Source organism: Meleagris gallopavo, chromosome 2 (assembly GCF_000146605.3).
Source record: "Meleagris gallopavo isolate NT-WF06-2002-E0010 breed Aviagen turkey brand Nicholas breeding stock chromosome 2, Turkey_5.1, whole genome shotgun sequence".
In the NCBI taxonomy this organism is placed as follows: domain Eukaryota; kingdom Metazoa; phylum Chordata; class Aves; order Galliformes; family Phasianidae; genus Meleagris; species Meleagris gallopavo.
In genome coordinates, this window is record NC_015012.2 from 37733551 (window position 1) to 37745346 (window position 11796).

The 11796-nt window shown below is 37.7% G+C and overlaps 2 protein-coding genes across 2 annotated transcripts in view; one reads left to right on the forward strand and one right to left on the reverse strand.

Annotated features, from left to right (window-relative positions):
* MAP3K21 (mitogen-activated protein kinase kinase kinase 21) overlaps window positions 1-7311 on the reverse strand; it is a 25723-nt gene extending 18412 nt beyond the window's left edge. Inside the window, exons 1-3 of the mRNA XM_031552420.1 lie at window positions 7114-7311; window positions 1842-1990; window positions 945-1120 (exon numbers count right to left, since the gene is read on the reverse strand). Of these exons, the coding sequence (XP_031408280.1) occupies window positions 945-1120; window positions 1842-1990; window positions 7114-7277 (489 nt within the window). The 5' untranslated portion in view covers window positions 7278-7311. The remainder of the gene's footprint in view (window positions 1-944; window positions 1121-1841; window positions 1991-7113) is intronic.
* Window positions 7312-8703: 1392 nt separating this feature from the next.
* PCNX2 (pecanex 2) overlaps window positions 8704-11796 on the forward strand; it is a 172407-nt gene continuing 169314 nt past the window's right edge. Inside the window, exon 1 of the mRNA XM_031552196.1 lies at window positions 8704-8772. Within this exon, the coding sequence (XP_031408056.1) occupies window positions 8704-8772 (69 nt within the window). The remainder of the gene's footprint in view (window positions 8773-11796) is intronic.

Below are 11796 nucleotides of genomic sequence, written 5' to 3' on the forward strand. Positions count from 1 at the left end.
TTTTTAAAGTAGGAGACAAGTCTAGCAGATTAAAGACAATGTTTGTTAATAAAATCCTCTTACACGTCCATCAGAGTAAGTTTTCACATTTGGTACTGCCCTAGTTTCTAAATGAAACGGAAGAAGAATTGACTGGCCAGCTACTATCGCTCAAAAGCACAATTAAATTAGATCATTTATGTTAAAATGGAGATAATTAAGAGTGATTTCAAAAAAAAATCTGTGATTTACTCATAGCTATTAACCATTTTGAATTTATGGAAATAAAAACCACGAAAACTTGCAGCGGCTATAAAAATTAGGTAAATAAACTCTGGTTTGTTTGATAATGCATTTGATTTGATGCATTCAAATACTCCGGAAAAAAACAACACTCTAAAAAGTCTATAAGCCTGATCTGCAAACCATTTTCTTTGGGAAAGCCGGTGGCATATGTTGCTTTTTCAACTGTATTTCTGAGTGAGCTAATCACACCATAACCCTCACTCACTACAATAATATTGCTTCCTAGTAAACTTAACATTTTTATTCAACTGAGGTACCTCTAATTACAGTTTCAGCATACAGAACTGCACTGATTTGGTTACAGAAAAATGGAGAAAAGCAAGTTGTCTGCAATTCACAAAAACCAATAATAAAACCTTTTGTTCTTAAGTAAGCTTGCTGCAAGTCGGTTAAAGCGCTGTCAAAAAAAAAATACTGATGAGAAACATTAATGGAATTTAAGAATAGTACATTCACTAACAAAAATAGATAATTAAAGTAACAACTTGTTTTAATGAGAATAAATCTTCTCCATGTAGTTTATCCTCTCACTTGTGTCTCACTAGCTAAATCAGGTTTCTAGCATTATTTTGAGAAGCCACAATTCAAATATCTAAGTCTGCTGCATCACAACACATACACCATTCCTTCACTGCCATGCAAATGGAAAATGAACTTACTTTTTCCTTGGTCCTCAATTCATTGAATATCTGCTGAATTTCCAATTTCCAGTCGTCTTGCATGGAATGGAAAGATTCTTGAGGCATTTCAGTCATTACTGCCCCCTCAATGGCAGTAAGCTGTTCAAGAATTATGGCAAATGATGGTCGGATATGAGGGTCCTGTTCCCAGCATTCTAGAATTTATTAGAATCCCATCAGTGCTTAATAGTACATAAAACTTTTTGAAGAATAAAATGAATTTCCAGTTACTTGCTGTTTTACTTTAAACTATAATGCACTATAACCTTCTTCTGCAAGGCTTCCCTAGTTCTGTTTCCCTAAGTGATATCTACCTATCTGTATTCAAGACTTTTTAGTTAGTAGTCAGATTTTTTCACCTCAGTCTTTAGGATCTCAAATAGCTGAACTAGCAGTACTACATAGAAAAGGTATTTATCAAAAGGTAAAGAGATTACACATAAGGAAAAAGCCATTAGTGAGCAAGAGTTTTTTTCTCTCAAGCATGTCAACATTTTTTACTTTCACAAAAAAGCAATGAGAAAATACTATTTTCAGTTCTTCCCTTTGGGAATTTATCATATTTATCTTGCACTGATCCATATTTTAGGAAAATTAATGCAATTTGAGTGTAAGAACAAATCATTAAAATTAGGGAAAAAGTATATTCTGTGACCACTGAAAAACTTAAGTGATATACTTCAATGCTGCATGACTTGTGCAGAAGCATATAATAGCCTGTTACACCAGACTGTCTCGAAAAGAACAAACTATTTTATATGCACTGCATTATCGAATACAGTGTTTATGTTGAATCCTATGACTATTACAGCCAAGGATACATACCCCAAACCCCTAATTATTTAAATAAATAGGTAGAAAAAAAAACACATATACCTTTCATTAGTTTTGCAAATGGTTCAGGACAAGTGGATGGAATGGGCAAAGTAAGCTTATTGACAGCAACTCCATAAGCCACAGCAAGGCCATCAATGCCACGGTAAGGAACTTCTCCTGTAAGCAGTTCCCACAGCAACACTCCATAACTACAAAAAGTAATTTTTAAATGGTTATTTTTCAGAATACTGACACCTTATTTAATCAAGAACAAACAAGTATGTGTTCAACCATGTACTGAAATTCTTGATGATTTCCCATGTCAAAGTGAATGCCTTAAAGACTTGACTCCACTTCAGTCATCTCGCACCTTTGCTCCAATAGCAACTAACCAAATTCAATATGACTTAGTTGCAATCCTATCCTATCACATGCTAGCTAAAAAAATATGGACATCAAGGACTCGAAATATAACCTGAAGTCATTTCTCTATAAACACTAGTGTCACATAAATCTCAGTTAGGACAAGAAGTTTGAACCAGAGGAAAACAAGTGACCCTTTCTCCACCAAAGTCAAACAAAAGAACAAAAAATACCCCACCACCTCAGCAGAGCATTCAGGCCAGACACCTTTCCAAACATTTCAGTTTCCTAGATGTGCTGGTGAGGCCTCACCTCGAGTACTGTGTTCAGTTTTGGGCACCTCAATACAGAAAGGACATGGAGGCGCTGGAGCAGCTCCAAAGAAGGGCAACAAGGCTTGTGAAGGGCATGGAGAATATGCATTATGAGGAGAGACTGAAGGAACTGGAGATGATCAGTCTGGGGAAAAGGAGGCTAAAGGGAGATCTCATTGCTCTCTTCCACTATCTGAAAGGTGCTTACAGCAAGAGCGGAGTAGGTCTCTTCTCACTGGTGACAGGACAAGGGGAAATGGCCTTAAGTTGTGCCAGGGTAAATTTATCAGGATATCAGTAAAGACTTCTTTACAGAAAGGGTTGTTAAGCACTGCTCCCCAGGGAAAACCGTTTGGATACGGTGCTCAGGGACATGATTTAGCGGAGTGTTGTTAGAGTTAGGGTAGTATGGTTAGGTTGTGGTTGGACTTGATGATCTTTAAGGTCTTCTCCAACCTGAGTTATTCTATGATGCTATGGTTCTACCTGCCTTTTCTCTTTTCCTAATTAAAACAAACTAAAACCCAGCATATCTAATCCCTTCTTTGTTATATAAAGGCCTTTTAATTTTTCTCTTCCTACAAATCTGACAAGATTGAGAAAGTTACACACACAACTAATTTCCCTATATAGGGAAAGAAAAATAGCGCTGTCTCCTGTGAAAAGTGCTGGTGAGATCTTTTCTTACTGCCATATATAGAAATCAACAATCATAGACATTCCTATTGCAGCAACAGTAACCATAAGAATTTCTGCTATGCTTTCCAATCTAGATGAAAAGCCAGGTGTTGTTTTTACTGTCTTTGGGATTGCATATCCAGTGTTTGCTTAAATGACCCAACCCCCAGCAAAACACTGGAACAGCATGCTAGTTGCTTTTATTTTAGATCTCCTATTCCAATTCGACAGAGAAAGTTGTAAGTCTCAGTGATTTCTGTGGAAGGAGGAATTTCTCTCTTTAGTATGTGAGCTTAAGGTGGACTTATCTGAGAAATGTACATGGCACTGGAGAGAGAGGTAAGGGCTAGGGACTCCTTAATCTCCAACACTCTTTCCATGTCCCCAACCTAGTACCACCAAGTACTATAAGTATAACCCCAACTACAGCAGATGTGACAAGCAGAAGAATATAACCAGTGATATTTTACTATCACTGCCTTCTTCCTGAAAGTCATTCAGCGCTGTGCAAGACCTTGTACTACTTGAGAATAAGTAAATAAAGAAACAAAACCAGTAAACTACGTAATTTCAGCACAAACAGAACATATTTCTCACATGTGTAGTAACTACATAGGAAGCAATTTGAATTAAATAGCAGCACTCTGTTTAAGTTCTGTTCATCTGGAAATTTTAGCCATCACAAAAATTTCAGGAAATTAATGAATTCACAGGGCTAACGGTGAATTAAAAGCTAAGAAGTACTGTTTATTCCAATAAACAATAAAAGTAAAAAATGTCTTAGGATTCTTGATCATTTCCCACTTTTTTTTCAGTCTAATCTATACATCCACTCATATGCTCAAACTCCAAAGACCAATTTCATTTTAAAACAGTTGTACTTCTGACAATAATAAGCATGATATTTTCTGAAGTTTTATATATGATGGAAAAATTCTATTAAAGATTGTTTCATTTGTGCATTTAGATAAAGCTTTAAAAATAATCTTACACTTTCCCAGGAAGTGAAGCTTGGTTTTCATTCAAGGAATTCCCTGGTTCAGACTATTCTATATCTATTTTAGCATGAATTCTAAAGTTAATCAGAACCATAATAAAAAGAAATCATCTTTCATAAAAGACACCATTAATTTTTGTTACATTTACAGTTTTAGCCATTAACAGTCAGTAGTTTTCCAGAGTGCCAAAAAGGTGATTGTAACACTTTAGCCTCTTTTAGGGAAGGTAGTCTTAACTTCAAAGAGCCAGCATGGACTGGGGTGAAATTCTACAGATGATTCTAGTCCTCCTGTTTTTGGGAGGTGTTAGTCATTATCCAGGACAACCACTACTTATTACTCAAAAATGGAAGTTGCTACTTTGTGCATTAAATTTCACCAGCACACATACAGTCATTCTATGAGTACAGGCTGAGGTACTAAGAAATAGCATTTGTAAGAGTAAGGAGTAAAACCCATCTCCTTTTACATCTTAGGGGAAAAAAAAAAACAACCACCAAAGAACTACAAAAAAAAAAATATACAGGCACAATACACTCAAATTATACATTAAGGTCACAAACTAATGCTTTCAGTAAGTTGTTCCTTAAACAATTTGACCACTAAAATTTATTCTCCTGCTGTCCAATGTGATCTAAGCCTTTCTTTCTATATGTCATTCCAGCAATAACTTGCTGTTTCAATGTTTTTTAAAAGCTGATCAAAATGGAGGTAATTAAAGTTCTCAAAGTTTCTTTTACTTTACAACTCGTCTTCTAAAGCAGAGGTCACTATGCACTGCCACATGAATCCCTTTAAGGAGTATACGAACATGCCAGGCAAAGGCAGCTATTCAGCACGAGCTTTCTGATTTTGTTGAGAACTTGCACTTTCAGGCTTCTTACCTAAGACTGACATACCAAGACTGAAATATGCAATAAATGACGGAAAGATAGGAGTGGAAAAGTGGAATTCCTCTTTGTTGTTATTTCTGTATATAGTTCCAGATTCCCCAAAACAGTAGTTAAAATTGAGGCTTGTGAAGCAGAAGGATACAAGTTCAGGGCCTAGAAAGAACACACTCTGCTACCTAGGATGACACCTGAGAAAATGCTGCCTGCAAGACAGCATGAAAACCCTGCCATAACAAACCCCAGCACTGTCTGATTCTGGAATGCTGCTTGCAAATGCAATCATATTTGAGCAGCCTCAACTGCTCAGAATTGTTTATTTTTAACAAGTGGTCTAGAGACATCTTGTGGAAACTCAGTACTCAATACGCATAACTTCAGTTTAAACCGTTTCTTAAATATATTCTTGCCTTTGAGAGACCCATACTTACATTTGTAATCTGAATGTTTTTAAAATAAAAAGCACTCCAACAACTGGAGTACTACTAGATCTGCAATATTATTTGTTTGCCTTTTAAAGAAGGAGTAAAGATAAGCAACAGAACAGATTGAGGTGCAGTAAGCAGAAAATCTTTAGAAGCCAAGAAGGACTTAACTATACTGTAAAACAGAGCCTTTCTACTTAAAAACCTCTCCTGTTACAAGTCCATCATTGAACTAAATACTTACATTTTTACAAGAGAGGCGTGCAGGAGAGAAGGCGAAGAAGAGAAATACTGTAGGTTCCAAAAATGTAAACTAATGTTGCAGCAGAATATAAAATAATTGCACCAAAGCATACCCCCTCAGATACCTAAAATCACAGCAACAAGACTGGACAGGACCTGTAATTAAGCATGGAATACAGCTGATTAGGGAAAACGCCTACGCCCAAACTCCACCCCGCAAAAGAAAAAGGAAAAAAAAAAAGGAAGAAAGAATGGAAAAAAGAATGAAGCCAATGATGTTTCTGAACTGGTCATCAACTCAAACTGATGTAAACAACATGCTGAAAATCAGTTGCAGACAAATGGGTGTCACGAAACAGTAGTGCAGATACAGAATCATCCTGAGAACACCAAAAATGTTACTTCATGCTGTAGAATATCAAGCATCTATACAAAATGAGACCATATTTAAGAACTATGCAACACAGAGCATGCATAAAAGGCATGAAAAAACAGATTGAAGTCCTCCCCTTCTTCCCCAAATAGCTTCCTTAGATCATTCTCAGAGAAAACACTTTAAAAAGAAAGTAAATGGAGGCTTTTCAGAGCGAGGCATTGCAGCTTTTAAAGGCTATAGTGCAATCGCGACTATTCCCCTGAAATACCTTTCTTCACTACATGTATCCCATACTACATCACTCAAAAACATCATCAGTACTGACAACGATATTATTTATCTGATCCATCAAAATGCCTTTAATGAGAAACTCACAAACTTAACATAGTGAGGTATGCACTTTCCAAATTAGAAAACACCTTAAAATAATTTTATGAGAACACTCTCTTCTCACTACAGTTACTCGAAGCAAAATCTCTATGCAGATTAAAAAACAGTTGTTTAATTTTACACATGATCACGTTTTAGATTCCTAGAAAGCAGTATAAACTTCAGTTAACATCTGATGAAGTCCTGGTTTGCCGTGTTTGTTTTTTTTATTAAACAGGCATGCAAGGGGATGGATGGTCCCATTTCTTTATATAGAATGAGACTTTTCAGCCATCTGATTTGAAGCAAACATACCATTACTGATCAATCACATGGTAGTATATAAAGAGCATATCACTCTTCATACTAATATCCAAGATAAGTTACTTAACCAACAGATTTTTAAGGGTTTCTCTTAATGAATCTTGCTTTCTTTCCAAAAATATGGTTTTCTGCTATTTTCCCTCTCTTTCTTTCAAACTTTTAAGTCATGAGTAACTAAAGGTAGATCAGAAGTAGAAGTAGATGCTGAAAAATTAATGTTTTTCTTATCTATACCTGCCGTATACTGAGATAACTTAGGAATCCATCAGGAAAAAAATTCAAATAGAAATTCACTCAAAAACCTCAGCTTACTTCTACTGAATATAGTCTTTATAGTAGATCAACTTCTTACCTCCAAATATCACTTCCTTTAGAAAACAGGGAGGACTTGATAACTTCTGGAGCCATCCATGCATACGTCCCTGCTGCACTCATTTTGGTAGTTCTGTGCCATTCTCTAGCCAGACCAAAATCTGTAATCTTCAAAGTTTTATTGCAAATGTCATCATGTTCCATCTTCTCTAGCAACAAAACTGCAAAAGATTGGGTAAATTAATTCAATGGGAATCAAAACAAAACTGCCATTCTTGTTGTTAATTCCACACATAATTTTGATTTCTGCAAATAACTGTATGATCTAAACATTGTGAAAATACTATTAACTTTTTTAAAACATAAAAATGAACAAGTTTACTGATAAAATTCCAAGTACCTCTAAGTTAAGAAAGGGAGAAACACCTGCAGTGTCAAGACTTTCCTGCAATTATTATTTATGTGAGGAGATATTAAACAAGCACAAGAGATTCACCAAGAAGAGATATAAAAGAAAGCATGCAAGTTCAAGAGAGCACAGAGTAGTAACATCCCACAGATGACAGGTTGTGAAAATGGGATTCACTTTGAAATAAGATTCTGAAGTAGTTAAAGTAACAGCAGCAGTAGGAACTAAAACAAACATTAAGAATTTTTATAAAAGACCTAGAAAACAAAACAGGAAACATCATCTCACTGCGTAAAATCCATCCCTTGTACTGCACACAATCTGGGTTCATCATCTCAAAATGCATATAATAAAACTGGAACGCAGAGAGAAGGACACAAGCAGGTTGCTCCTAACAGCCTGTTCTCAGCCCAAAGAGCAGTTAATAGACTCAGGCACTTCAGCAGGAAAGGAAGCAGGTTAGTGACAAACCTGATAGCATGCACCAAACAAAGAAAGCTGTAGGTAGCGATTGTTCACAGCTTCTGATCAGAAAAAAAAATGGACTACATCAGACAAAATTAGCTGGCAAGAATCAAAACTACATGGCAGTTGATCACACAACACACAGGGAGGTGAACTTGGAAATTTTTGCCAGAGTATGTAACTGCTACCATTTTACATAGATTTTAAAAGAAATACATGAATTCTCAGAAGACATCTCCATGCATTTACATACAAAATACAGGTACAGGTTCAAGAAATCCCCAGGCCACAAATCACTAGAGGTGGGGAAGGCAGACCAGGGAAATCAGTTTGCCTCAGGAATATGCAACTTGCAGCAGGACACTGGAGCTGGATGAAACCCACATGGTGTTATACCCACTGTAACTTCACGCCTGTTAAAAAGCAAATCATCTTCTTTTGCTGTTCCATCCCACAGTGCATATTCACTGTCTGACTTGCTCTTAACACTACTGGCAAACTTGTAGTACAGCTTCATAAAAGAGTGTTAAATGGAATGAATGGACTTACTGTGTTGAAGCAGAGCAAAGACAACAAGTGCAAAAGAATCATTATTAAGGCACTACAATCTCAATTCCATATTCAGTGCCTCTGTCACTGTCAGTGCTAGTAACTGTTACCATTGCTTTTCCATTGCAGTGATCTCCTGGGACAGAGCTCAAAGGCTGAATTACTAATAAGAATCATTAATGCATGTGTTTTCCAAGCATGTGTACCATGCAGTTCAAGGCAAAGCACTGGGACAAAGCAGATGAAGAACAATCTTGCCTCACAGAAGAAAAACTGGTGAGCTTGCATTTGCAATCGCAAGAAATCATTTTTAGTGGTACAGCTTAATTACAAGTATTTCAAAAATGATGTCAACTCCAGATTAGAAAAGGCAGATCCCACATTCCATTCTCAGTAAGAGCCTTAACACAGAGAAGAAACAAAGGCCAAAATGGTGTAGACAAACTACGAGCTCCAACTCAGCACCACCAGAACAAGTTAAATTCATGCAGGAGTTTTTATAACTGTTATACTTGAATGAAAGACCTATTGTTTGCCCTTCCATTTGAAACACGTTCAGCAGAATTCCTGACATTCCTTGTCAGTCAATGTGACCGAAACCAAAAACAGTCAGTCTTGCAAAAGGTAATAACGGGCAGGCGGCCAGGTTTCATCCTACGGAGGGACCACGTTCCTCTGCAATCCGCACTTCCGCTTCCGGCCGTGGTCTGGAGAGCGGCTGCAGCACACACAGGAGAAGCAGTAATGCTGCTTGGCACAGGCGGACGGTGCCAGGCAGTGCCTCCCAGCCCCTGCTGTTCAGCTCCGTGCAGCTTCCAGTCTGAAAGCAGTCATTTCTGCAACATTCTGCTCGCCCTGCTCACTCGGCCCATGCTCGTTCCTCTTCCGAACCCATCGAGTTGGTTTTTCAGGCACCGATTTACCCCCAGTATTCAGTTTGGTGTGAGCCAGTTCAGCATTTCCTGGTTTATTTTAACATTTTTCAGACTTTACGCTCTCCACAAGGAGCAAAGTTCAGACTTATATAAGCAAAACTGACTCTTTCTGAATGATTGAAAATCTATTAGCAGGAGACTAAGTCTCTCATGATAAGAATGCTTTGCGTCAGTCCAGCCAACATAAAATCTTATCTTAGCCTGTTATTCAAACACTGCATGTCCTATGGTCAGGAATCAACATCTGACTCCATATTTTGAGGCCACAAATATTTCTTATTGTTTACACCATTTTCAACTCAATTCTGAAGTTCAAACAACTCACAGCTTGGCTGGGATTTCCCCGTTCTCACCTCCCAGGGAGAAGGACAAAGTCAATTTATTAACATCAGAGCATCGAAGGTTTGGGTACCACACACTGGGTGCTGCCTGAATATAAGACACAGCATGTGTCTGGAACCCTGTACAACTGGGGAACAAAGAGTTGTCACTGCATGCTATTTTCAATAACTTAATGAAATATAAATGAAGAAAAAGTATACATGTTACGTGGTGAAGTGATATTGGAACTGATAGCTATGATACTGTGCATGTCCTAAAAATTTAATAATTTTATGATAGTGCAGCAAGAATACTGGAGTATTCTAACAGCATCCCTAACAAATTTCTATTTAATCATACAGATTAAAAACAACTTTTTAAGTATGTAATGCTACTAAAGAGAAACTGGAAATCCAAGTATTGCTTATGTACATCATTGAAAGAAGCAGCTGAGAATTATGAAATAATTTAGTTTTTTTTCTGATAGACAGTTCCCCAGAAAGGGCTAAGGTAGCAGACCTCATCAGATGCAAGAACTTTTTAGGAAGTTTAATCATGCAGACAGAATAAGAATTATTCAAAGAAACCTATACAAGAGTCAATATTTCCATATAAAGGAAGATATTGAAAGACAAGTTATCAGGATAGAAACATCATTACTATGTTTATTAGGAAGCAGGCTTGTTTCACATGCCAATTAGCAATCTAATTGGAAACATGCAAGGTGCATTTCAAGAGCCAACAGCAAAGCCCACCCTGAAAAAGACCAGATCATCGTACTGGAAACACATGCAAAGTTGGAATGGATCAACAGCAAAACCTAGTGCTACAAAGCAGAGGTGAAGGAAGAGGAAAGGTAGAGCTGTTCTGTCTAGCAGAAAACAGCAGCTGCATACAGTTGCAGAAGTAGCTCATGCAATTCTAAAAGATGCTAAAAAAAGGCTTTTTTCTGTAGAAATGGAGAAGTACCATTAGAGCTGTACAAGGCATAAGACTTCACATGAAATACTGGATGACTGGAACTGCGTATTTATGTTCAACAACAGGAACTTAGACTGAAGCAGGTGTAGAAAATGAGGAGCAGGTCACTTTTCCTATTTAGGTAAGAAGAGCTTGTCCTTTTTGCTAGGACAAACAATGGTTGAGAGCAGAGATCAGCCACATCTATGAACAAGGATGCAAGTCGAAAGCACTGGTGCTCTTACCAATATAATACTCTCCCAGGTACCCTGCCCAATCCATTTTACTCATGTGCTCAAGACTAAACTCAGTTCTAGATCTGGAACTGCAGGAATGGGGAGAGCTTCATATCATATTCCAAGATAACACCTCTGTTCTCCCACCTCCGTTCTGCTATGTCGCCCCGTCTCCTCCCTCTCAACCCCCTCCCACAGTGTATAGTACAGGTTACTCTTCACAAAGTCATAAAATACAACACATTCTCCTATCAAACCTACTGGTTCCTTAAATAGCAATGCCATTAATCTGTCCTGCTTGCTTTCTGCCTTATCAGTTACAACTGGAGTCTTTTTCTACGGATCTTATAGCACCCTGCAAACATTTTATGGTCTAGCAGTGTGCAGATAAAACATACTGCATACTTCAAAACTCAGACTGCACCTGTGGGGCTAGCCTGTTCTTTCAACTCTACATTCCTCTACTTAAACTCAAACTGGCATCATCCCTACAGAACCACTTCTGTTCCCATACACCTGTTATCCATCAGGAAACCACAGAGTTACACTTGAAAAGAGGCAAAAGTCACAGTAAAATCCTATCCTTGTGCTTCCAATCTCCTTTTCCTCTGCCATCTCCCTTTTCTACCTCTCTCCTGTTCCCTGCTCCATTTCCAAACTCTTTCGTCTCCAGCAGTAAAACGTGCTTTGAGCTACTGAGTGTAAAAGGTAAGACAACTGCAGCAGTCAGGATTAGAGGAGAAGCACAAAGCAGCAGGCCAGGCTTGGCCACATTTGGACAAGAGCTGCTTTTTCTGATCCATTCTCTGTTTTGCAAGCTTGGGTTAAAAATATACTGGGGCAAAAAA